This window comes from Poecile atricapillus, chromosome W, assembly GCF_030490865.1.
Source record: "Poecile atricapillus isolate bPoeAtr1 chromosome W, bPoeAtr1.hap1, whole genome shotgun sequence".
NCBI lineage: Eukaryota > Metazoa > Chordata > Aves > Passeriformes > Paridae > Poecile > Poecile atricapillus.
The window spans coordinates 56,774,851-56,797,255 of record NC_081288.1 but is presented as its reverse complement, the minus strand read 5'-3'; the positions used below and the strand labels follow the sequence as shown (position 1 = coordinate 56,797,255).

At 40.0% G+C, this 22,405-nt stretch overlaps 1 protein-coding gene across 3 annotated transcripts in view; it reads right to left on the bottom strand.

The window, feature by feature from the left end:
* Window positions 1-15,918, bottom strand: part of LOC131592264 (mitogen-activated protein kinase 11) — a 31,327-nt gene extending 15,409 nt beyond the window's left edge. For all 3 annotated transcript variants that reach the window (XM_058863665.1, XM_058863664.1, XM_058863666.1), the window contains exons 1-4: window positions 15,687-15,918; window positions 2,604-2,733; window positions 1,630-1,688; window positions 437-548 (exon numbers count right to left, since the gene is read on the bottom strand). In XM_058863665.1, the coding sequence (XP_058719648.1) occupies window positions 437-548; window positions 1,630-1,688; window positions 2,604-2,733; window positions 15,687-15,799 (414 nt within the window). In that variant the 5' untranslated portion in view covers window positions 15,800-15,918. The remainder of the gene's footprint in view (window positions 1-436; window positions 549-1,629; window positions 1,689-2,603; window positions 2,734-15,686) is intronic.
* Window positions 15,919-22,405: the final 6,487 nt, after the last annotated feature.

Below are 22,405 nucleotides of genomic sequence, written 5' to 3'. Positions count from 1 at the left end.
CCCATGTGACACTCTCTACAAAAATCAGGACTGTGGTTTTTCAAAGTGACTCATGTCTTTCAAAGCCCAAATGTAAGTTACTTTCCATTATTGTTCTTTATCCACTTCACATTCTAAAGAATTTTTGAGACATTATACAGCATGTTACTGTCCTGCAATAGGAACTGAAATAGACACTGATCTAAAGTTAACTTTCAAGGGGAGTATTCACGTGTATTGTGCATGTAAACATTGGTAGGGTTGGGGGTTTATTTCTGGTTAGAAAAATTATCTGATAATTTCTGAAATGATTGCTACTATTTGCACACTCTTAAGACATAAAAAAAAAATAAAAAATAAAGTGTTTAAGTATGCTCATTGCAACCAACCAGTCCTTACAACATTTAGATTGCTGACTCATTACTACAACATTTAGGTTCTTGGACTCAGACTGTACCTTAAGACCTCGAAGTAACTGATAGATGAGAAACTGTATATGATCATCCGTTAACTTCTGGCACTTCACTATGTTATTCAGGTCAGCACCCATTAAATTTGTCACAAGATATCTGTGAAAATAAAGAAGAGAGGAAAAAAACAACACAGAATGGCAGAACATAAATTCTTGTCTAGAAGAGTATCCACACAGGCCATTTAGGTTCCTTTTCCACTGTCTACTAACACATTTTATATCCTTTAAATCAGCTATGAGATCTAATAATGTAATCACTGCTATGAAACTTAGTATAATAAAAAATAAAAATCCTTGCAGTATATTAGAAGCTTTTATCTCTGTTTTCTCCACACTACAACAGTGATACATGTAACATATATTTTGAAGAAGAGGAAGCTTCACCCAACATCAAAGTGGAAGCCTGAGGCACCAAAACTACAGGACCTGCAAGGCCCTGGAATATCTGATGATAGAGGATAATATTAGAGTGGAAGAAATAAGAGTGTTTTGTATAACTTGCCTTTCTGTTCCCACTTGAAGTTTTATTTTTTGACAAATTTTGCAGAAATATTGATTCTTTTCCAAATAGAGTGCTGGAACAAAAGTATGTATCTGTCATACCCAATTCCCATTTGTGTAATTTTGCCTCAGATTCAAAGGGTCACTAATTTCCACGGAGACAAAAACATATTAAATACTATTTCTTCTGCTACAGTCTTATACAATTACGTAAACCAAAAGGAAAATCAGCATAAATCGTATGTTTGAGTCACATCAAAATATACCTAGTTTTAGGTTAGCCAGGACTCTAGCCTAGATTTACCTTGTCTCAGTTAACTAACAGAATACTTTCCTGCATTCCTGAACTCTGCCATCTGTGTATGAACCAATAATCTACAGGTCACAAACACACAACTGAACTGAAAAAGTTTTAAGTTCATTGGCATTTATGCAGCATTAAATAATTTACCATATACCTTTATAGCTAATTTAAATAATTTAAATTTTCATTTAGAAAAGTACAAAAATGAAGTCTATCTCTCTGCCTCCTATTTTATAGGAAAGTTGCAAAAAGATTTTTACAAAGCTGACTGTGGCTGAAAGTCTTTTAAGAATGTATGTTCTTCCTTTTTAAAACCAGAATGGTATTTACTTACTTAGTAACTAGTCAGAATTATTTAAAAAATTTTACTTACACTTCGTTAAAGTTCTCTATTGATGTTGCAGGTGTAAAAACATCTAGCAGTCCTATAACCTGTAAGATGAAGGAAGTGACATTTTTACAAACCTGCAAAGCAACATGTAATTTGTATTGACAGTGCTCAGCATTTTTGGGATGAAACTTACAAAAATATGACATATGGTCGTACTGAAGACTGACATAGTAGGTGATCTATAAAGGTATCACCACAGCCTTAATTACACAGATTGTAATCTTAATTACAATCTTAATTACAAAGAGCAAAAAAAAATAAAGGCAGAAAAAGTAATGTCTCATTACAGAAAAACTGACACATGCCTTATACAATTGTTAGACTTTAGATTATGCATGCTTTCATGAGTTTTCTTGGTCTGTTTTTGTTAACTTTTTTATCTTTTCTCTGGGATACTTTTCAATCAATCATATTTTATTCAGGCTTCAAGTTATCAAGCTACCTTTAAGCAAGAGGAGGCTCCACTGAAATCAATTGTTTGCCACAAACTCAGACCAGTACTCAGTTATTTGGGATCTGAAGGTCTACTGTCTTTCATTTAGCTATTACACTCTTGTCAATTTTAACAAGAGTAATCTGCCCTTAATTCTCAACAGAATCCACATTCAGTAAAAGCAGGTTTGAGGTGTGGGGTCTTTTTTTTTCCTGGGCTGATTTTTCAATGTGTTTCAACACTTGTAAATAGAATACTTTTATTGTTTTACTAGAGTATGATGACTTGTTTTGAGTTCCATTAACCTCACCTTCAAGATTTAATTAGATATTTTTAAAATAAAAATGCAGCCAGTTACTGAAAGTTTCTGAAGTCCAGTGACTTCACTACATCTAAGATGGCTAGGTCCAGGTATCTTGGGTAGCTAGACAGTTGCACACACCTTTTGGAAAAACGGAAATTCAGGCTATATTGTAAACTTTTGTAATGGAAATCCAAAAGGAAGAACTCACTCTCCACTTACATTCTCATGCTTCATGTGCTTAAGCAGCCGAAGTTCTCGGTAAGTCCTCCGGGCATGGATAAGTGATTGAAAAGGTCTTGAAAGCTTTTTCACTGCCACCTTCTGTCTTGTTTTGGTATCATAAGCTGAGCTGGAAGAGGGAAAGAAAAAGCCAACATTGATGGCATGTTCTACAGCAAAGCTCTCAACCAGTTCACAGAAGGAACATACACTCTCCTGAGGGCTCTTACCCCTTCCTTTACCCTCCTTCACCTTCTACTCAGGGACTGCAACCAGGGAGCTAGTCAGTAGTAACTCCCAAGTATTCGAACACAGGTCCTTTGTTTCCCATCTAGAAAATTACTAATGCTTATGGTACAGTTCAGGACTCATCCCCAGGCAATCCTTTCCCCAAATGGCAGGAAAAGTAACCAGACAATTAGCTCCATTCATGCAGCTCCAGCCTCCAGCTCCAAGGCAAGACTTGTAGGGAATATGGGGATTCAAAATGAAGTTTGTTTTTACTGAGCAAATTGGAACCTTTACTAATTGGAGGAACACTGCCTTTGTATCTATGAATATTAATTATTATGTAAACATTAGCTTGATAGACGATAATGTCCCCAAACTGGTATCAAGTTAGGATGATGACATAACCATAGCCATGCCTTCCCCAACAAGTGAAGAATGGGCATATCTTGTACTCCACCCCACATATCCACAGCATGTGCTTAACATCCCACATGTAGAGGAGCCCTGCTGAAGAGGACTAAATATACAAGTCAGTATTTGCAAGCAAGGGAGACCCACTCTTTTTTGGGCATTAGAAAGACAAGACAAGCAGAAGCCACAGATAAATGTAACACAGGGATAAAAGTGATCCCTGTATGTATTACTTCATGACACTACATAATACAATTACAAAAAGATTCTGTTTGTTACCTCCTCTTAAGAAGAAAAAAAAATCTTTCAGTTGTTACTCTTACCTATTAAGTAATTGTGTTCAATTAAAATACCTGGTTTTTAGAAGTTTTTAGAGTTTAAAGAGTTTAAACAGTGGATAATGCTATGTGTACTTGCTAGAGAGCACTAACAAATCCAGAGCCTTTCCACACACTTATCTTCATTTTTGGAGTTACAAGCACAAAAATTAAACATGAAAAATGCATGGAGTATAATGTCAATGGTCAGCAGTCACATCAAATGCTATTACCTTTTTCTGCACAGTGTTTTAAACTCTCCCACAAATCGTTGAGCACATCTGCTAGAGACAAAAAACACTGATGGTGCCTGGAGTAGCTTCCAAACTAATACACTGAGACTACAGTCAGCTCCAAATAGGTGGACTCTGACACACATTTGGTGCTATGATAAAGTCATGAAGAGCCAAGTGAAGAGCAAAGCTTCTATCTGCAGGACAAGGTGGTGTTTCTAATCAGAAGAAACAAAGGAAACAATTAACAAATGTGGAGGAAGAACAATGGCATCCGAAAGGTTATTGTCCTAGAGTTAACCCAACCTCCATGAGGTCAATTCAGAATTTCATAAAGACAGAATTGAAGCAAGTAGATTTAATCAAAAAGCTTCCTGCAGGCTCTAGGGAAGGAGGGAGTCACTCATGAGATAAATGACACAGATAAGCAGATTACTTAGCTAGTGTTTTGTAAGCACAGAAGCTGATCTTCTGGCAAGTTTTAAAGGTGAAGAGTGCTGTGGTTTTGCTAAGCACCTCCAAAAGGACATTTCCTGAGCAGAAGAAGGAATGCATAGGAAGGAGAAGACTGGTATGACTCTGATGAGTGGATGGAAGGGAAACAACAGAGGAACTTGTTCCAACAGTGGGGCAGGACAGAGTTATTCAGGATATGAGGATGCTTAATTACATAGATCAGCTCAAGGAGCAAATGGTGTGAGAAGAACTGACAACAGAAATATCTTGAATTTCACATGATCAGCTACAAGGACAACATGAAGGTTGCACAAATAAATCTAAAGAAATTAAAAGGAAGCCAATGCTTAGCTTCTAATATAACAAAGATTAGATGTAATTGTCCTGTGTTTGGTCATGGGCAACAAAACCACTGGAGAACACTGCCAAGTCTCACAAATGCACATTGTCTTTCCAATTTTTGGGTGAAAGGAAGCGTTTATCCAGGTAAATAATAACATCACTCAAAACAGCAGTTTTCTTAACATCTCAGCTTTTCTGGTAATTCACAAGCCTTCCCACTCATGCTTGTACCAGTTTGTGAAATACTGTACACATTATACAAGGATAGGAAGAATTAGATTTTAAATCCCATTATCATGATAAACATCACTCTCCTCCCAATCCTAAGTTCAAATGTGAGTTTCAGTGGTTAAAAAACCACTGATCTTCAAGATGAATTGCTTTTTATCCTCTGTATGACTCAAGGCTGCAAAGCTTTCAGATGGTACAAAGCACAATATTTTTAGCTTCAGTAATTCTTATGACAGCAGCTTTTTAGACCCAAGATGGAACTGCATAAGGAGAGAGGAGGAAAAGGAAAAGGAAAAAAAGGAAAAGGAAAAAAAAAGAAAAAGGAAAAGGCAAGCTGAGTCCTGATACCTCCAACAGGAAATCATGAAGCTGCACAGGCCAGGGAGTGACTTGATTTAAATGAATGTTTCCACGCTCAACTAACTGTACCAAATTATAATCAGAGCTAATGCCTTTAGACTCCTTCCTTGCCTGGTGTACCATCATCATAATTCAAGTTATTAGCAGTAAAGCTTTCAAAAATATGTTTCATGTTTCATGTTGTTTGAACTGTCTTGTTTGTCAGATTCAAGGAGGACTTGCATATGTGATCTCTGCTACTGCCTCTGTGATCACACTTTAAGATTAGATCTCTCTGTCTTGCTATATATCATCATAGCTACAATCTGGTGTGTCCCCTGAATCCCCCATCAGCTGATGACTAAACTATTAGGTGGCAGGATGAGTTGCTTCCTTTTCTGTGTGATTTCCCTATGAATGCTCAGCTTTCAGAGTAGTCCCTGGAGAGGACATCTCTAGCTCCAGTCACAGCAAAAGTATGGGCCCACCTGTGCTTGGCACCTGTAAATCCTTCCTTGGGATGCCTGTAACCAGCATGATTAAAATGACTGAAAATTTCTTCTTAAAAATCCCCCAAACCCATGTTGTTAACTAGTTTGATTTAACAGGGAAGAAAAGGGTTAGAGGCCCTTTGTCATAGTTTAACTGCAGCTGGCAACTAAGTGCCACACTGCTGCTTTCTCACTCCTGTCTACCTTCACCTCAGAAAGAAAAAGTAAACCTTATGTGTTGATATAAGAACAATTTAATACTTGAAACAAAATATAGTAAAATTTAATCATAATGTCAAATAGGACTACTTTAGACAGACTTTCTATCATAATTTAGAAAGAAATAGAATTACCACTATCAAGAAGCAAATTTGTAACAATCATAGCAATAGCTTTTCCAGATATGATCATTCTTGACCCAGAATCCATCAGAGTTATGACACATTTTTTGCTGTCTCTCCTTTTCAAGATCAAGGATAAAAAGCCATTACTCTGCTGGGATGGCATCATTTTCACACAGATTAGAGACTTCAGTTTAGTGTGATTTTCAATCATTGCTTAAATTAGACTCACCTTTTTAGTGTTGTCAACTCCTATAGTTAATAATTCTATTGAAGTTCCACCAGATGAAATATCAATTTTCAGTTATATGCACACTTTTCCCAGTTCTTAAGATTTCAGAGAAAAGTTTGAATGTAGGAAGCTACTGAAGTCCAAAAACTCGAGGCAGAAAGCATGGGAGTTTAACAGCCTCAAGATAACTTTATAACTTTTGATGAGATATGGATTTTGGTAGCTGATGTTTATAACATATAAACAAAAAAACTGTACATACAGTACATAGAGTAATTTCCCTAGTATCAATGGAGTTTATCCTCTGTGGTTGCAGAGCAGTAAAACTGTACAGACATGCCATTCATGTGTGCAGCCTGCTCAGACCCTTCGGGGATTTTGGGACTAGAAGCACACTGTTCACCTGTGGCTACTTGGTCTTTGGGATCAAATTTTCTCCAGCAGCTGGAGGACTGTTTGTAGGAGCCTGATCTTAAAAACCACACATGGAGCCAACTTGTATCCTATTCAGTAAACTCCAGTATCCAATGCAGGAAGAATCCTTCCTGGAATCAGCTGATGCCCTTGAATTACAGCCAGTCCCTGAAATTCCTAATGCTTTGGGCTCAGACAGGGCTTACTAGATGGGCACAGCACTACCCACAATGCCTGGAAAAACTTCATTGTGAATGCAGCGTTCAGTCTATGGGTTCTCTTCCTTCCTCAGCTCGCTAGCTCAGGTGCAGCTGATGCAGAATTAAGGCATGACCCAAAGCTGTTTGTACATGGTGTCATTCTCGTGTCTCCAGCAACATTCCCATTTGCTGTAGGTTACCTGTGTCAGACAATATTCCATCTCCATCACTCTGGATAACCACAAGATTTTGATTGTCTATAAAGTCTTTCACAAACATAGCTGTAAAAATTGTTTAAGTATATGCAATCTAAGCAACTGATTTGGGGTTAGGTGCAAAACCCAGAAGACTAACTCTTCTGATATTTTTTAAATATAATTCAGTGTCTCAGCTTGTGAGGCTGTTACCTTTACATCATCAGAAGTTTGACAACTGGCTGGACTATACCAAAACTTGGACAGAATGCTGGACACAGCACATGTGACAGTGACACTGGGTCTGGTGTTTTTCCACATTGTTCCAGGATTCTATTTTTGTTTCTTTCACTGTAGCACACGTTTATTTCCTTCACTGGGTCACATTCCTCCAAAACATGCAAAAAATCCCCATTACATGTAACTGTTAAGAGAAAGACAACAACAACAAAAAAAAGAAAAACCCCAAAAATGCAATTCATGCTCAAAACAAAGGTTCACAATTTTGAATTCTTATCTGGAGATCTCAGCACCTTTCAAGTACCCAGTAACTCCTTCCACTGGAGGAGACATGAACTTTCTTGTGGACAGATGTCCCCTTAATTTGTAAGAGCCTAAATTTCTAAGAAAAAACAAATAACAACAGCGAAGGGTCTATGTGAGTAGGTATTGAAGGGGAAAGAACTGAAGAAGGGTCAACCCTCAGGGAATCTCCTCACTGATAGAGGCAGCCCTTACTGCACCAGGCACTGGCAAGTCAGATAGAAAAGAGGGACGATGGGAACCATGCTCTGGGACATTTTCTAGTAATTGCATGTCATTTGGGTTCCTACAACTACAGTGAATAACAACTCTTTTTTACACATCTCATAAATGTCATGTAAATGAAAGAAAGCCACCACATGAAAAACATGGATTTATTTTTTATTTGCAAGGTTTAGTTTGTGAGTTTTGTCGTCTGGGATTTACCTATCTTGTTCTTCTTCTTCAAAATACAAATTTTTATTTATTTTTAATTTAAATAAAAAGCCTTTTTTATTGAGATAAGGAGTAGTCATGAAAAAAACCACACATAGCAAACATTGAATACCAGCAAATGGACCATATCAGCTATTGGCAGCGAAGCAAGAGGAAAGGAAACAGTTATCCGCAGCCATTTTAAGTTAAGGAGTAAAGTAAACCCAGGAAATGGTTCATTTGTTTCTTCTTTATAAATGTTTTGTTACTGTTTTGCAAGTTCATGTTGTTGATTTTCACTCGCAAAGAGCTAGCTGTAAGGTTTCCTTGCTAAACCACACAAATCACAACATATATGTGCATCAAATGGAAACCATAAAGAAAACCTAGATGGTAGCAAGAAAAAACAGGATTAGGATGAGTAATGGGAAGCTCTGAAACTACATGTTAATCTTCTCATTAGACAAAAAAATCAACTTGCTTGATGATGACAGGTTATTGTACTGTAAAAATTTCATCCCCTAACTTGGATATTATTCCAGCACACCATCCTGAGCACTAGCAGCAATGGTTTTGGTTTTAGTCCAATGACTGTTAATTATCTCAGATTAATTTACCCGAAATCTAAATATAAACCCACAAAATATCTCTTACATATGCAACAGAATTGTTCTGTAACCAACATAAAAATATGTTGTTTTTTTGTTTTAAGCAGACATTGAAAATACTAAAAAATAATCACTCTTCACATGTTTATGTGAATACATCACCAGTTTTTGTTCAATGGAACATGATCATAAAAGTTCTGTATCAGCCTCTGAATCCACAAACCATATTTTTTTGATCTGTCTCCCATGCCTCCACAGTGATTTAAACATTTAAATAACTTTACAGAGGAGCAGTCACACCTTTTTAGGTGAAGCTACAGACAGCACAGCCTATATGAGTGTGAATGATGCATTTAAAATCATGGTAGTGAGAAAAACGTACAGAAGGTTAGGGCCTTAAACTGTTAGCTTCCTCAACCGGCTCACAGATACTAAAATAATCATGTATTCTACACAGCCTAAGCCAAATGTCAGGAAGTAAACAAGAATATCAGTCAGCTACCGCTAATCCAGTACACTGCTAGTGACAAATGTGTTCCATTCAGTATTTAAAAAAAAAAGACTGGCAGGTACTTATACATTGTGGCCATTGAAACTTCAGCTAGAAATGCTTACAGTTAATCTGGAAATAAATTTTAATGTGAAAAATATTGGTGCTTTCAAAAGAATTAAACAGACTTATACAGTCAAAATCTCACATATTTTGTCCTTCTTTTTCCTATTCCTCCCCCTACCTCTTCACATTTCCTGTTCCCTCTCTGTAACAGCCAAAATATGAAATGGTAGCAATTTATTCTCAGGTTACGTAGGGGTTTGAAATGGCCTCTCCCTTTCCAACCGTATGGGCAGAACTAAGATACTGCATTTTTGGTATCAATCAACAAATAGGTTCTGAAATTGCAAACAGCTCCCTGTGAAGCTGAACTGAACCAAGCAACCAGGCCCTAAGACTTTCAGGTCTTTGGGACAGGCACTGTGTCCGCAGCTGTAACCATGGCTGATAGCAGGACAGGAAAGGAGGCAGCTATGCCACTGCTGCCTCATGTAGTCAGGCAGGTATATATCATAAAAAAAACATGAAGTAAGGACGGAGGAGACCTGCAGAGAATACCCTCTGTTAATGTATTCTTAGAGCCACACTGAAGGCTACCATTCCATGACCCTTGTTGCCTTTCTGCCACAACTGGTTCAACTCATGCCTCTCATCTCTCTACCATCCCATGCCTACCCTTTCTCTAAGAAAGATCTCATTAACTCCCTGTGAAAGAAAACCTGCACAATACAAAGTCCCCACTTCTTAACCTTGTCTTTTTTTCACCTTTCCTACAAACCACTCTATCACCCTTCTCTAACACACTCAAATGTCATCTGCTCCCAAGCTATTCCACAAGCTTGGTGACAAGCACCCTACACAGAAATCTTTATCACAGCAATTCTCAGCCTTTCTCATCCTTCTTCACAAACATCTCCCTCATTAAAAGAGTTATTAGACATTATCATTTAAAATAGGGGCCTTGACACCACTAATTACCATCCTGCTTCCCTTTCCTTTCCCAAGTCAGTTAACTACACTGTTCCAACAGCTGGAAAATACTCAGGATGAAACCAGACAAAGGAATGACATGCAATCAGCATTCCACCCCTAGCACTCCACAAAACCACTCTCAACAAACTCTCTAGTGATGTCTCCCCAGCCAGTGCTCAGAAACACCCTTCCATCTTCCTTCATGTATCTTTCACAAAAATTCCTAAATTCTTGACCTTCCTTGGCTTTGCAGCCACAAAACCCAATGTGTCCTTATTTCTAATGGCTATTTTTTTATGTTCCTCGGAGGGTCTTTTTCACTCTGTAACATTTTTTTCTTGCTTTGTTTATTTTCCTCCATTCATTTCAGCAATACTGCTGCAAAAATCCTCCTTCTAGTGAGTAACATTGACCATGTTATTTAGTTCTCTCTGTTGCAACCTCGCCTTCAAGGCCTTGTTTCTAACTATTGTCATTACATATACTGACTTTTAAGACATGTCCTGCCTCTGAGTGGGCTCTCATATCAGCCTATGAAACTTCATCTCAGTTTTCAAGCAAGTGTTTGAATATGCTTAGAGGGGTCCATTGTAAATACCTGCACAATTAAAGAAAGGCTTCAATACTTTCCTTCTAAATGCTGCATACCAAAAATAGACAACTCCTATCAGATCTTGGACTGAAGAATTTTAACAGCGTTGTGTGAAAAGTTTATAATAATTATAACCATTTGTAAGATTAAGTTCAGCCCCTGTGTTTATATTGGAAATAAAAGACTTAGTCAGAAACATGTTCAAAGGGAGTCCACTAAAATCCACACATGCCTGGGATTGTGCATTTAGCCTGTAAAGATCTATACCATCTTCAGTTTCCAGCTGTATTTACATACAGCAGTTTTGTGTTTCTACTACTCTAAAAGTTTATCTCAGCATTTACTATTTAATGTAGCATGCAGTGCTACACTGATACACACCATAACTCCAGTAACCTGATCTCACAGTTGAAATCATAGACTTAGTATCACTACAGCTAACTAAACGGATACTTTAAAAAACACCTCTGAAATCATCAAGTACAATCTTGGATGAAGGAATTTTTTTCTTTGTCGCCTAAAATCAATTTATACCAGCTTTTAAAAACCCTCAAATGCTACTGTGTTGTCTTAGCATCTTTTTAGAGTTCCTCAACGTGAAAAGGATAGTAGCAGCAGTGTTATGTTCCAGTATTGCAAGCCAATGCCCTCAAAACATTTGTGAGTACCATCTAACCAGAAGCATAAAATGGGATAAATGGCAGGAAAGAAGGGGTTAAACTTCAAGATTAGAGCCTTCTGCTTCTATTTTTCCACTTTTACTTCCTCAAAGCACAACTGTAGCCTAAACACCATTTCATCTTCCCCCATTTTTACCCAAAATTAGCCAGGACAAAAACTAAATTAATCTTAAGCATGTACTTAACAGGATAGAGGGATGCTAAAGTGTTGTTAATGACTTAAGGCAGGCTTTGCTTTCCTGCTTTTTTTGAACTGAGGCCTGTGTCATTACACTCTGACTTAGCAGGCCTCTTCTTAAAAATGTGTTAGGTCACTGAGTTGGTGTTAGGCATTGCGTAGTCTTAAAATCAAAAGATACTGAATGTAAATACTATTGATGCCAGCAGACTCTGAGAAAACTGTGCAGAAGTTTATGGTTGTGAAGAAACCCTGAATTCAGCTTGGTTCATCTTGCAAGGTCTGTTCTTTCCAAAGAAAGCAGAACACAGAGCCTGCAATATGCTGATGGAAACAACCTGTTGGAAAGATCAGAGACAGCATGCTGCAGAATGCCGTCAATCCCTCCCAGGCAAAAATAGGACTAAATAGGTTAGAAGACAGTTTACAAAAGCTGGCATAAAAAGAGGCATACAGGCTTTAAAAAGATCCAAAGAACAGCAAACCAAAAATCTATACATGTTACATAATTTGTGGTATAATAAGAATTTTTTTTAAAAGATGAAGCTCTTTCTCAAGCAGGTAGCAATGCCACCTCCCAGAGGAAAAGGTGGTCAGGTACCAAACCACAGTAGAACTACCAGGGCAACACAGCTGAAAGCACAGATGCTCCAGGCTAAAGGTCCCTTTTATAAGCAATATCACTGGGACAGTTGGAAGACCCAAACATAGACAGAATTCTTATTTTAAAAAGCAGAACCATAAGGAATAAGAATTTAAAATTCAGTTTGACTTGAGACAGTTGTTTTTCTCTAGAACTGAAAAGAAAGGGTTGTAGAAAGTATGAAAGTAAGCTATCTTGCTTCCTTTCTAAATGGCTTAATATAACTTAAATGGGGCAAAACTCAATTAGCAGGTCTGGTGTCAGGTCCCTTAAGAGTCAACCAGCTCTTTAACCTCTGTGAGAGGTAAATCCAACTACAAAGGCTGGACACCAAAAATGCATTTTTTCAAGAAAACTTTAAATTTTACCAAATTTTAGCCTGAGAAACAGTTAAAATAATTGTCTAATAATAAAACCCCTCACCTCAATAGGCAAAGCTATAGCACAAAACCAATTCCAGACCAAACCAGTTGTGCATGTAAATTTGATACTTGCTAATAAAACCCAAAGTTTAAAAAAAAGAGAAATTAAGTAAAATGTACTGTTGAAAATGCCAATGATAATTTTATTTGTAACTAAACTACAGACTCCCCCCCCCAGCTTTAATTTTTTTTTTCTAAACTTAAAAAATCAGATCTGACAGTGGCAAATGACAGAACATACAGGAGCTTGAATGGCCATAGGAAAAAGTTCAGGTTAAAGAAAGTTTTGCACAGAGCTGAAGTAAAAGAGTAACACAAAAAGTACTGCAAGGATTAACCACTTGCGAGAAAGACCTCACAGATCTCTCTGTGATTCACATATATGCTAAGGTGCAACTCTGCTTGGCAGTGCAGCTGAGTTTGGAGGATTTCCAAAACCAAATGTTGTGATATGTCATTTAAAAAGTGAGAAAAGCAATAGAGCTCTTTATATAAGGGAAGATTTGGAGTTTCTACCTATTCCGCGTGTGTTAACAACAACATCAAAAAAAACCCCAAAGCACTGTGCTTGGTACAGATATCTGTCTAAAAGTAAATCTGTTTTAAACCAGTAATATCTATCCACAGCAGATTTGGTGCATCTGCAACTAACTCAAACACAAATTCTCTTGGACATATGAAATGTCAATAAATTGGGCCAAAACACAGCCTCCTGACACAAACTATTCTACTGGTTTTGAGCTGCCAGCAAAAGATGCTTAAATGCAAATATTTACAATATGTTTCTTATTACCAGCTATCAATTCAGTACCCAAGTCTACAGGCTATGATGAATAATTTACTGTAAAAAAAAAAGGATAGGCCTAGAGAACAGTTTCACTGAGGTAGAAAAGATTTGTTAGAGCAACTCTGTTCTCATTTAAAAGCCAGCATTTGGAGTTCAGGGCTTTAGCTTCTATTTATCAAAGCCCTTAAGAATTTGTTTAATTCCAGTAGTTTCTGTAAGACTTGAATATGTTTTTAGATATTTTACTGAACAGGAGTACAACTATTCACAGAAGCAATACAGCATATTACTCAAGGGAATGGCTGCATTTCGTAGGTCTCCTGGGTAAAGCACATGCACACAGACAGAAAAGAAATCAATTTCAATAGACACTAAAAATAGACAGCTTTTCTCAGAGAGATGCATACCTTTTCCTCACATTCAAGCTTCTGTTTGGGTTTATACTTCATTGATGTTAACAAGGCTATTAATACAGAGCAATGTTTTATTGCTATATTCTATTTTTAAATGTCTATTTTTGAGTAAACCTTTCTCATAGTATCTTCCAGTCTCCATTTTACTTCTCAGTTCATAGGCTTTGCAATTGATAAAAATTACTAGGATTTCCTTGGCTGTGCAGTTTCACAAACCAAAGCACCAGCTGTGCAGCAAGAGAACCACGACATTTTCACTTCCTTTGCAATTTCTCAAAAGTCTTGACATCTTATTACAAAATTCAGTAAAGTAGGTCTTTCCCTCAAAACTATGTCAGCATAAATATGAATAGAATTCATAACTGGAAATGCAGTTTCAATTGGAACACAAAAGTAGTTACTCTGCTACTGTATATCCATCCAGCTCTTAGTTTACTTTCTCCTTTTTTATTTCACAAACTAAGATTTTTATAGTGTAAATAAATTAAGTCGTTGTGGAATTATGCCCAGCGGATCATCACATGCTAGCTACAATGGCAGGTATTGACATTCACAGAGTATTTGCCTAGACCTCCCAGGTGCAAGCACAAATTAGAAATAATAAAAAAAAGAGAAGAATTCAAAGATACTTCACACCAGTCCCGAGTGTTTCTGCTGATAGTTGGAGATTTTTTAAAATGCATTTTCCTAGTTTATGTATAAACTTGGACATTTCACAGAGCTAGAGAATGAAGTAACTGATACAAAACTTCAGAAGTGTTCTCTGGTATCTGACTGTGGAGAAATAGTGAAACTACTACATGAGTTTAGAGCATGGCAAAAAGCAGTTCTAAAGAATTTTTTTAAAATATTTTTATTTCGAGTAGTACTTTTATTTAAAGGCCCATTATGGATTGTTTCACATAATTCCACTCACACAGCTTACAAAAGAAACAAGACTCTTTCTCAAAAACCCCTTAAACGCCACTCATATTTCCAAAAATTGATTCAAAGCTTTTATAAGCATAGTAAAAGTGTGCATCAAATACTAAAGTAACAGCCCAACCTGCACTGGGAGTTCCCGAGAGGGCAAGCCTGACGTAGGAATTACCGAAGAAAGAGAAACGTTTTATGACAACATGTGGCCAACACTTCTAAACCCTTAAGACGCTGACGCCCTTGGGCGGCAATCTGTCCCAATTTGCGATCCCTCCGAAAGCACCGGTTGGGCATCCCGTCTTCTCCCTCAGCCTGCCCCTCATCCAGGGGCTGCTCCCATTGTCTCGGCGGACAGAACTCTCCCCCCGCCGCGGCTGCCCGGGGCCTGGCGGGATGTCCCGCTATAGCCCCGGCTGGAAGGGCCGCGGCCGCCGGGGAGCCCTCCCGGCCAGCGGCGGACCCGGCTCGGACAGCCCTTCCGAGCCCCGCCGCCGCCTGCCCGTCCTCCCCTCTCGGGACCGCCATGACTGTGCAGGATTCCCGGCTTCGGGGCAATTCTCCCTCGGGCGGGAGCAGCACCAGGCGGCAGCGGCCCCGGGGCGGGCGGTCACTCGGGGCCCGGAGCCCGGGGGCGGCCCCGGGAGGGCGGGCAGGCGCTGCCCCGGGGCGGCGGCGGGCGCGGTTGCCCGGGTGACCGTGCGGCATGCCCGGCCCCGCGGGGCCGCCGGCCGGGGCAGCGGGGCGGGAGCCCCTGCTCCGCTCGCACCGGTGCCCGGCGGACACGCCCCCGCCCCGCTGCCGCCGGTCCCCCGCTCCCCGCACACCAACCCCGGCCCGGGGGCTCCCGCTTGCCCCGCATTGTCCGTCCTCGCCGCCCGCCGGCTGCACCTGCCGGCTCCCGGCCCCTGTGCCGCCTCCCCGCACCTACCAGACGGAACCGTAGGCACCGGAGCCGACAGGGGTGAGGTTCTGGTAGCGCTGGGGCACCTCCCACACGGTCTTGTTCAGCTCCTGTCGGTAGAAGCCGCCGCGCTCGGACATTTTCCCGGAGCCGCCGCCGGCAGCGGCAGCAGCAGCGGCAGCCGCCCCTCAATCGAGGCGGGCACGGCCGGCGCCGGCGGGGAGGAGGGACCGGGAGGGGAAGGGGAGGGGAAGGCGGAGGCCGAAGGGGTGGGGGCAGCGGCCAGGGCCGGTGGGGATGAGGTGGGCTTGGCGAAGGGGCCCTGGATCCCCGGGGCGGCACCCGGTGTCTTCCCGCGGGGCCACCCGGGGGGTTGCGGGGAGTGGCGAAGCGCCGATCCCGCCCCGGAGCATCGCAGCCGGGGCGGTGACGGACCGGAGCGGTGGCCTCACCGCATCGGCCGCCCCTGCCCGAATGTGCGGGAAAGGCCCGCGCCGCCGCCTCTGCTCCCCGCGGGAGCGGCGGTGACGGGCAGACCCGGTCATCCCGCCCTTCCCCTGGTGTCTCTCGGGCTTTCTAAAGCCTTGCTGACACCTTTCTTACTTTGCCACGGCCGCCTGAAGTTCCCCCTGGGCCCGGCAGGCTCCCCTCTTCCCCAGCTCGAGCTGCAGGTGACCCTGCGCTGGGGTATCGTCCGCGGGGCCAGTGCGGCCCCCGCTCACTGATGGAGCCCCGGGCAGGCCGGGGATTTTCTCGGAGTCCTCTGGTGCCTAGAATTTCCTCTTACCGCATTGACTCCTGCATGAAATCATCTGAGTCCTCTTTTCATCAATGAAGACTCGAGCCCTCAAGATAACAGATAATCTTGAAGACTTTAAAAGTCCAAAATTCATGCACCAGTTAAAGGTTCTCTGACTACTTTACTGTGTGTTTTCTTCTCTCCAAAATGTACCTTACACAATATCTCAATGACCTCTGAAATCATTTCAGCACTACTGCAATGTTACCAGTATATTTCTTGATATATTGTTTCCTTCCATGGCTTCTTATGCTTCTTTGAGCACCTGTAAGTAACTTGTACATAGCCTGTTTGCATAGATTCAGTGAGGATTGCTTTACACCTGCCTTTAAATAACTGTGGAATATAAATCCTTGCTTTCCAGAACCCTCCTATACCATGGATTGCTGTTCACTTTGACAAATAGCTGGTCAGTTTGTGCTAGGACATAATTGTGAGTGTAGAGAACACGTACGCTTGAATAGTTCTGAGCATGATTAGACAGAAGACAAGTGTTACAGATGTTTCAAACACTGGATGGTTCAAGTTCTGGCTCTGAAACCTCAGCCCACGTTGAATGGCAGGATTTCCATACTAGGACTGTTTAAGTGAACAGCACCAGCAACTTGGCATTTGCTGGGTGCATTTAAAATAAAAAAATGCATGGATGGTACTACTATAGCCGTTTAACTACAGATATCCACTCAAAGAGTACTAAGTGCTCCTAAAGCAATAGTCTAGTTCTTACTTCTACCCTGCTCTAGTGCAGCAGACCTCTCCAGTTCTCTCCAGACTGTTCCTTGGTCCCACTTGAATTTCTATGCTGAGGGCATAGTACTTGAAGAAAGTTAAAAGTGTAAAAAAAATCTAAGAATACATTTATTTATCTTATTTTTCTCAGCACCATTGTATGGAGTTTTAAAAATTGGATAAAAGTGGAGTGACACTACACCAAGCCAAGAAGAAATATTTCTGTCACTGCCATCCCCAATCTTACTTGCCCCTAAAGTAAATGGCCCCAAATGTTTCCTATTGCTAAAATGGAACAAATACTCCTACTTGCTAACTTTTATTGTACCTTGTCTCAAGAGGTGTTTTCGTGTATTAAATTATTTCTTTCTAATTGCAGCCATGATTTTTGGAAGTTACGTCTTCCCAAGCTTTTAATCATGCATTTTCTACAGAAGTTAATGTTTAATAATATCGGTTAATATTGGTAAATATTTACAGTTGGTCTCTGTTTTCTGTGAGTTTCTGTCAGCTATTTGTATTGTAATCATGACTCTGTGCTTGATAGCCTTGTTTTACTGGATACTAGACATATGATCTACTGTGTGTAATGAGGGAGGTAATGGAAAACATCAAGATACAAGGACAATGTATCTTGATACATGATGGGTATTCCATTGGAGAAGGCTGTTAAAATTTAGTTACTCATTTTGAACCTCAGGTTTGATCATGAAAAGTCCAAGTCTGAGTTGTCTCAGAGCTAGATAGGTTATAGGCCTCCAGAAGCCTCCCATAGAGTGAGCCCTGACAGCTGCCTTTCCCATGGCAGAATCAGCTCATCCATCTTTGCCAGTTCTGTGAAGGAAGAGGAAGAGGCAGAGGAAGAGACAAGCTCCTTTGTCAGCTGCATTCTTCTCTTTTATTTGCAGTTTTACAGGAGGTGTGAAGGCATGAAGAAAAGATAAGGTCACAGCTTCTGCTGTACACACATTGCCTTCTTAGGAACTTTCACTGCCTTTATAAGAAATACTGTTCCATAAAACTGAACCTGAAGCTTTGCTAGGACTCCCATGGACAGAAAGAGTCCATGAAACTCCTGTGGACACTACACACCCCTCCCCACCTTGCCCTGACAGCATCCTGTGTGACAGCTCCTCGCCAAGTCAAGTGCTGGTGGCTGGAGGGCAGTGGACAGCGGGACTCACTGCACTTCTCATACAGCACCAGGACTGGGAGGGATGCCGTGTTCTGCAGCGAGGCAGGCTCAGACACCCAGGCAGTTTGTGGGGTGGCATCAGCTGTGTGAGCCTCAGGGCTGGTGAGGGAGCCCTGGCTCCTGGCATGGATTCAGGCAGGAGGAGACCATGTCCCCGGGCAGGATGGGATGCCGTCCCTCAGACACACAGCAAATCCAGCAGGTACCAAAGGAAGAAAACTTGCTGGCAGGGCACTGACTTTCTGTTGTGGCTCTTCTCCTGTTGCATAGTCAAACCCTACATTACTCTCATTAGAATAAGCCTCAGTGAAAACAAAGGAATTTATTATTTTAGCCAGTTATAAGTTACTGATTTCTAGTTATTCCTCATTCCTGTTTTTTTTGAGTTGGACTTGATGATCCTGATGGGTCCCTTCCAACTCAGTATATTCTGTGATTTTTACCTCCTTTTTTGTTTGATATATTGCGGAAACCTTGCACATCTTTGCTACCCACCTCCAGGCTCCTTTCAGTTCTCATTTATTCTCTCTCTCTAGTTCTGTTTTTAAATTCAATTTAAAAATCTCAAATTTAATATATAATGGAGTTCAAAGACTGCAATTTTCATACTAACAATAAACATGAAAACTTGAAGAAAGAAAATGCCACCTTAGTACTGAAAACATATAATTTCCTGGTGGAAAATATAATCATATTACTACAAACTCAGCACTGATTTAAAAAAATACTCTGAAAAACATAGGACAGACTGTTTGCAGATCAGAGTTCAGACTGTTCTCAATGCAATATATCCTAAATACAGGATAGCTCTAACTAAAAATCTACCAAGTATCACTGAGGTTTTAGGATGAACTACCATAGTTCTGTCGCTATATCTGTTACATACTTAACTTTGTACTTGGAGATTTCCATCAATAGATTTCACCATGTCCACCTTAAGTTAATAATAGTAAACTAAACATAGTAATGTTGTGAAGGTGCTTCCTGTGCTACTTTCGTTTGGAAATGTAGTGTATATGGAACATCTTCATAAAAGAAAGATTTCTATTGGAATGTTACATACATTAGTGTTAATAATAAAGTGTTGTGGTAAGTAACTATGGTGCTGGTTTTATTTGCAGGTTCTTGTGAATTTCTGAAACCACATCTACAAATATGTAATTATAACACATAGGAAAGCTGCCACTGTTTGTAACGACTGAAAGACAAAGTACAGACAGCAGGAAAGGCTAAATGAAGCCTTCTGTAAATAGCAAGTCAATCATTACCTACTCCTAACACATTGGTTTCCATGAGATTGCTTTGCCAGGGACCATGTATCTTTGTGACTGAATCACAAGACACTGGCTGCATTTGCCCATGAGATACTCTCTTATTTCTGCTATTAACTCACTGTTGCCAAATACCTATTTGGAAGGCTTCATAGTACCCAGTTTGATTCAGATGACCTGCTCCAGCCCTGGACTATTTTGTTCTGTTGGATCTTAGATATTTAAACTGGAGAAGCATTTTTTTATCTTGTGGGAACATGATGGGTATTCCATTGGAGAAGGCTGTTAAAATTTAGTTACTCATTTTGAACCTCAGGTTTGATCATGAAAAGTCCAAGGCATTTCATACCTATGATGGCATATGAAATCAAATGAGAAATCCTGCTATTGATTGAGGACTATTAAAATCTGGGTCATATCCTAATAATTACGTGGCAAGAATAGGTTTCTATTCTTTTTGAGAAGAGAGATTTGAATATGGCTTGAGTTCAGAGCTCAGGCTTTGTTTCCTTTTTTTTCCACATTATTTCTCTGCGGAATTAGAATGGCCACTAGATATCTCTGTGCCAGCTTTCACATTTATGAACTGAGACTAGGATTGTTTCCTTATTTTAAGGATAAATATATAAGACTGATACTACCTCATACAGTAATAACATTTGTACTAGCTAAGCTTATTGTTTGCAGACATTGATAACAATTTTTCACATATTTCTTTCATACTGCTGTGGATACAAGGTGGTAAGTATTTTCTAATATCCTGTTAAAATGTAATTCTGATCAAAAAATCAGTCTACTTTACCTGAAATTACAGGGAAGTGTATCTTGGCCTCCTGTAGCCTATCAGAACAGGGGGGCAGTGCTTTTTGTTCATGCAGGAGCAACACATGGCTGTTTTTCTAAGATCATGTTGTTATTAGATTTTTAATGTGATTGGGACTGCAAGCATGCTGGCAATTGGTGTCAGAGGTCTCCAAAGTAAATTAAATAAAATACAATATCCTGCTCAGTCATGTCAACAAGGGCTTCTCAGCGCATGTAGGTTCAGAACAAGGCCATCACCAGAAATTTAAATAGAGATTTAACTTTATAATAATTCCTAATTAAGTAAACAAAGGTCCAAATACAAGGAAAGGCTGAGCCGGGCTATTAATATATAGTGCTATATTTTCACTTGCAATCCTTGTAATTATGTTGCTTGCTGAATCACAACACCACCATGATGCTATATTCTTATGCATAATACAGCATCACTCAAACAGAGTCTAATATTGACATGTATAATCAGTAGCTGTGGAGAGCCCAGCACTGCTCCCATTCAAGTCAAATTTCATTATGAGAATGGGAGCAAGAACACATTGTTCCAAATGCATTAATTTGGGCTTCTGTCCTGAGTATACATCAGCTGTAAATTTCTTCACAGTGACTGAAGGTACTCCAAAGATAAAAGCAGATGCAGATGTAAGTGCCCACGTACACCGAACTCTGAGCTTTTCTGATGCACATTAAGAAATCACACTCAAGGAAGACTGTTTAACTGACTATTGTGTTGTCTCTTTTGGCTCCAAAGAATACCATGGGTTCTTTAAAATGGCTGTGCATTGCAAATCATGAATTCCTCTAATCACAATCCAAAAATAATTATGTATTGGAACAATTATATTAATGAGGTGTCAATCTGGCTAAAACTGTGCTTATTTTGCACATAAAGTCAATATGAAGAAGAGTTGTTACAGGACTTCTAAATGTCATGGGGTTGTAGATGTGTACAAAATTGCACCTACACTCATAGGGCTGCTCTGCTTGATGCCTGTGAGCTTTGGAACATGGTAAACTCTATTACAGTGCTTTAAAAATATGCAAATATTTGCAGTTGAGGGAGAACAATATGAAAGCAATATCTGATTCAGCTTTAACTCTTAATGAACACTTACAGAAAATTGATACCAATGCAAACTTGTAAAAGCAGAACACAAATTTCTAGTAATTTAGCCTGACTTAGTATGAGGTGCATGTATTCACATGCCTTCATTTGCCATCTGCTACTCATCTGCAGAATTTCATACTCCAATCTGGTGCTGTTCATTTCCTATAAAGCAGTTACATTCAACCTTGTCATACTGAAAATACTGCATCCTTCTTCATAGCTGTGTTTTTCAGTCATTATTTGACATACTGTGAAGATGCAACTCAGGCAGTTTGAGAAAAATGGTACAAGTTCAGTTGTTCTATTGTATATAATCCTGTCCACTCTATCTGCAGATTTGTTTTTTTTTTTCCATTAGCATGACTCCAGTGCACAGTGGGCTATGCCACTATGGTGAAAAGTGGAATTTCTACTTTAATAACATTTTATTCCTCACTGATATTACAGTGTCACCTTCTTGATTTTGGCTTAATAACCTGTCTTTGGACTCTGCTGAACAGACCTTTGGTTCCTCAAAGTAAATGTGTCAGTTAGGCTTCAAATAATGGTTGCAATGTGACTGTAGCATGACAAATTATACCACCAAAACTGAGCAGTGTGGACAATAATGGACCTTATGGCAGCATGCCCTCTACTCAGGCTTCAAAAGGGCTTGATAAACCCAGGGAAATGGCCGTTGTGTGGCTTGGCAGGCTGTTACTGGGCACATTTGGACCCAAAACATACCTTGCTTGCTAAATATCTGGATCAAACTTTCTGCTATTATTATTAGGGCAGGATGGTAGGACAATAATGTGATGTTTTTCAAATAATTTCAAATAATCA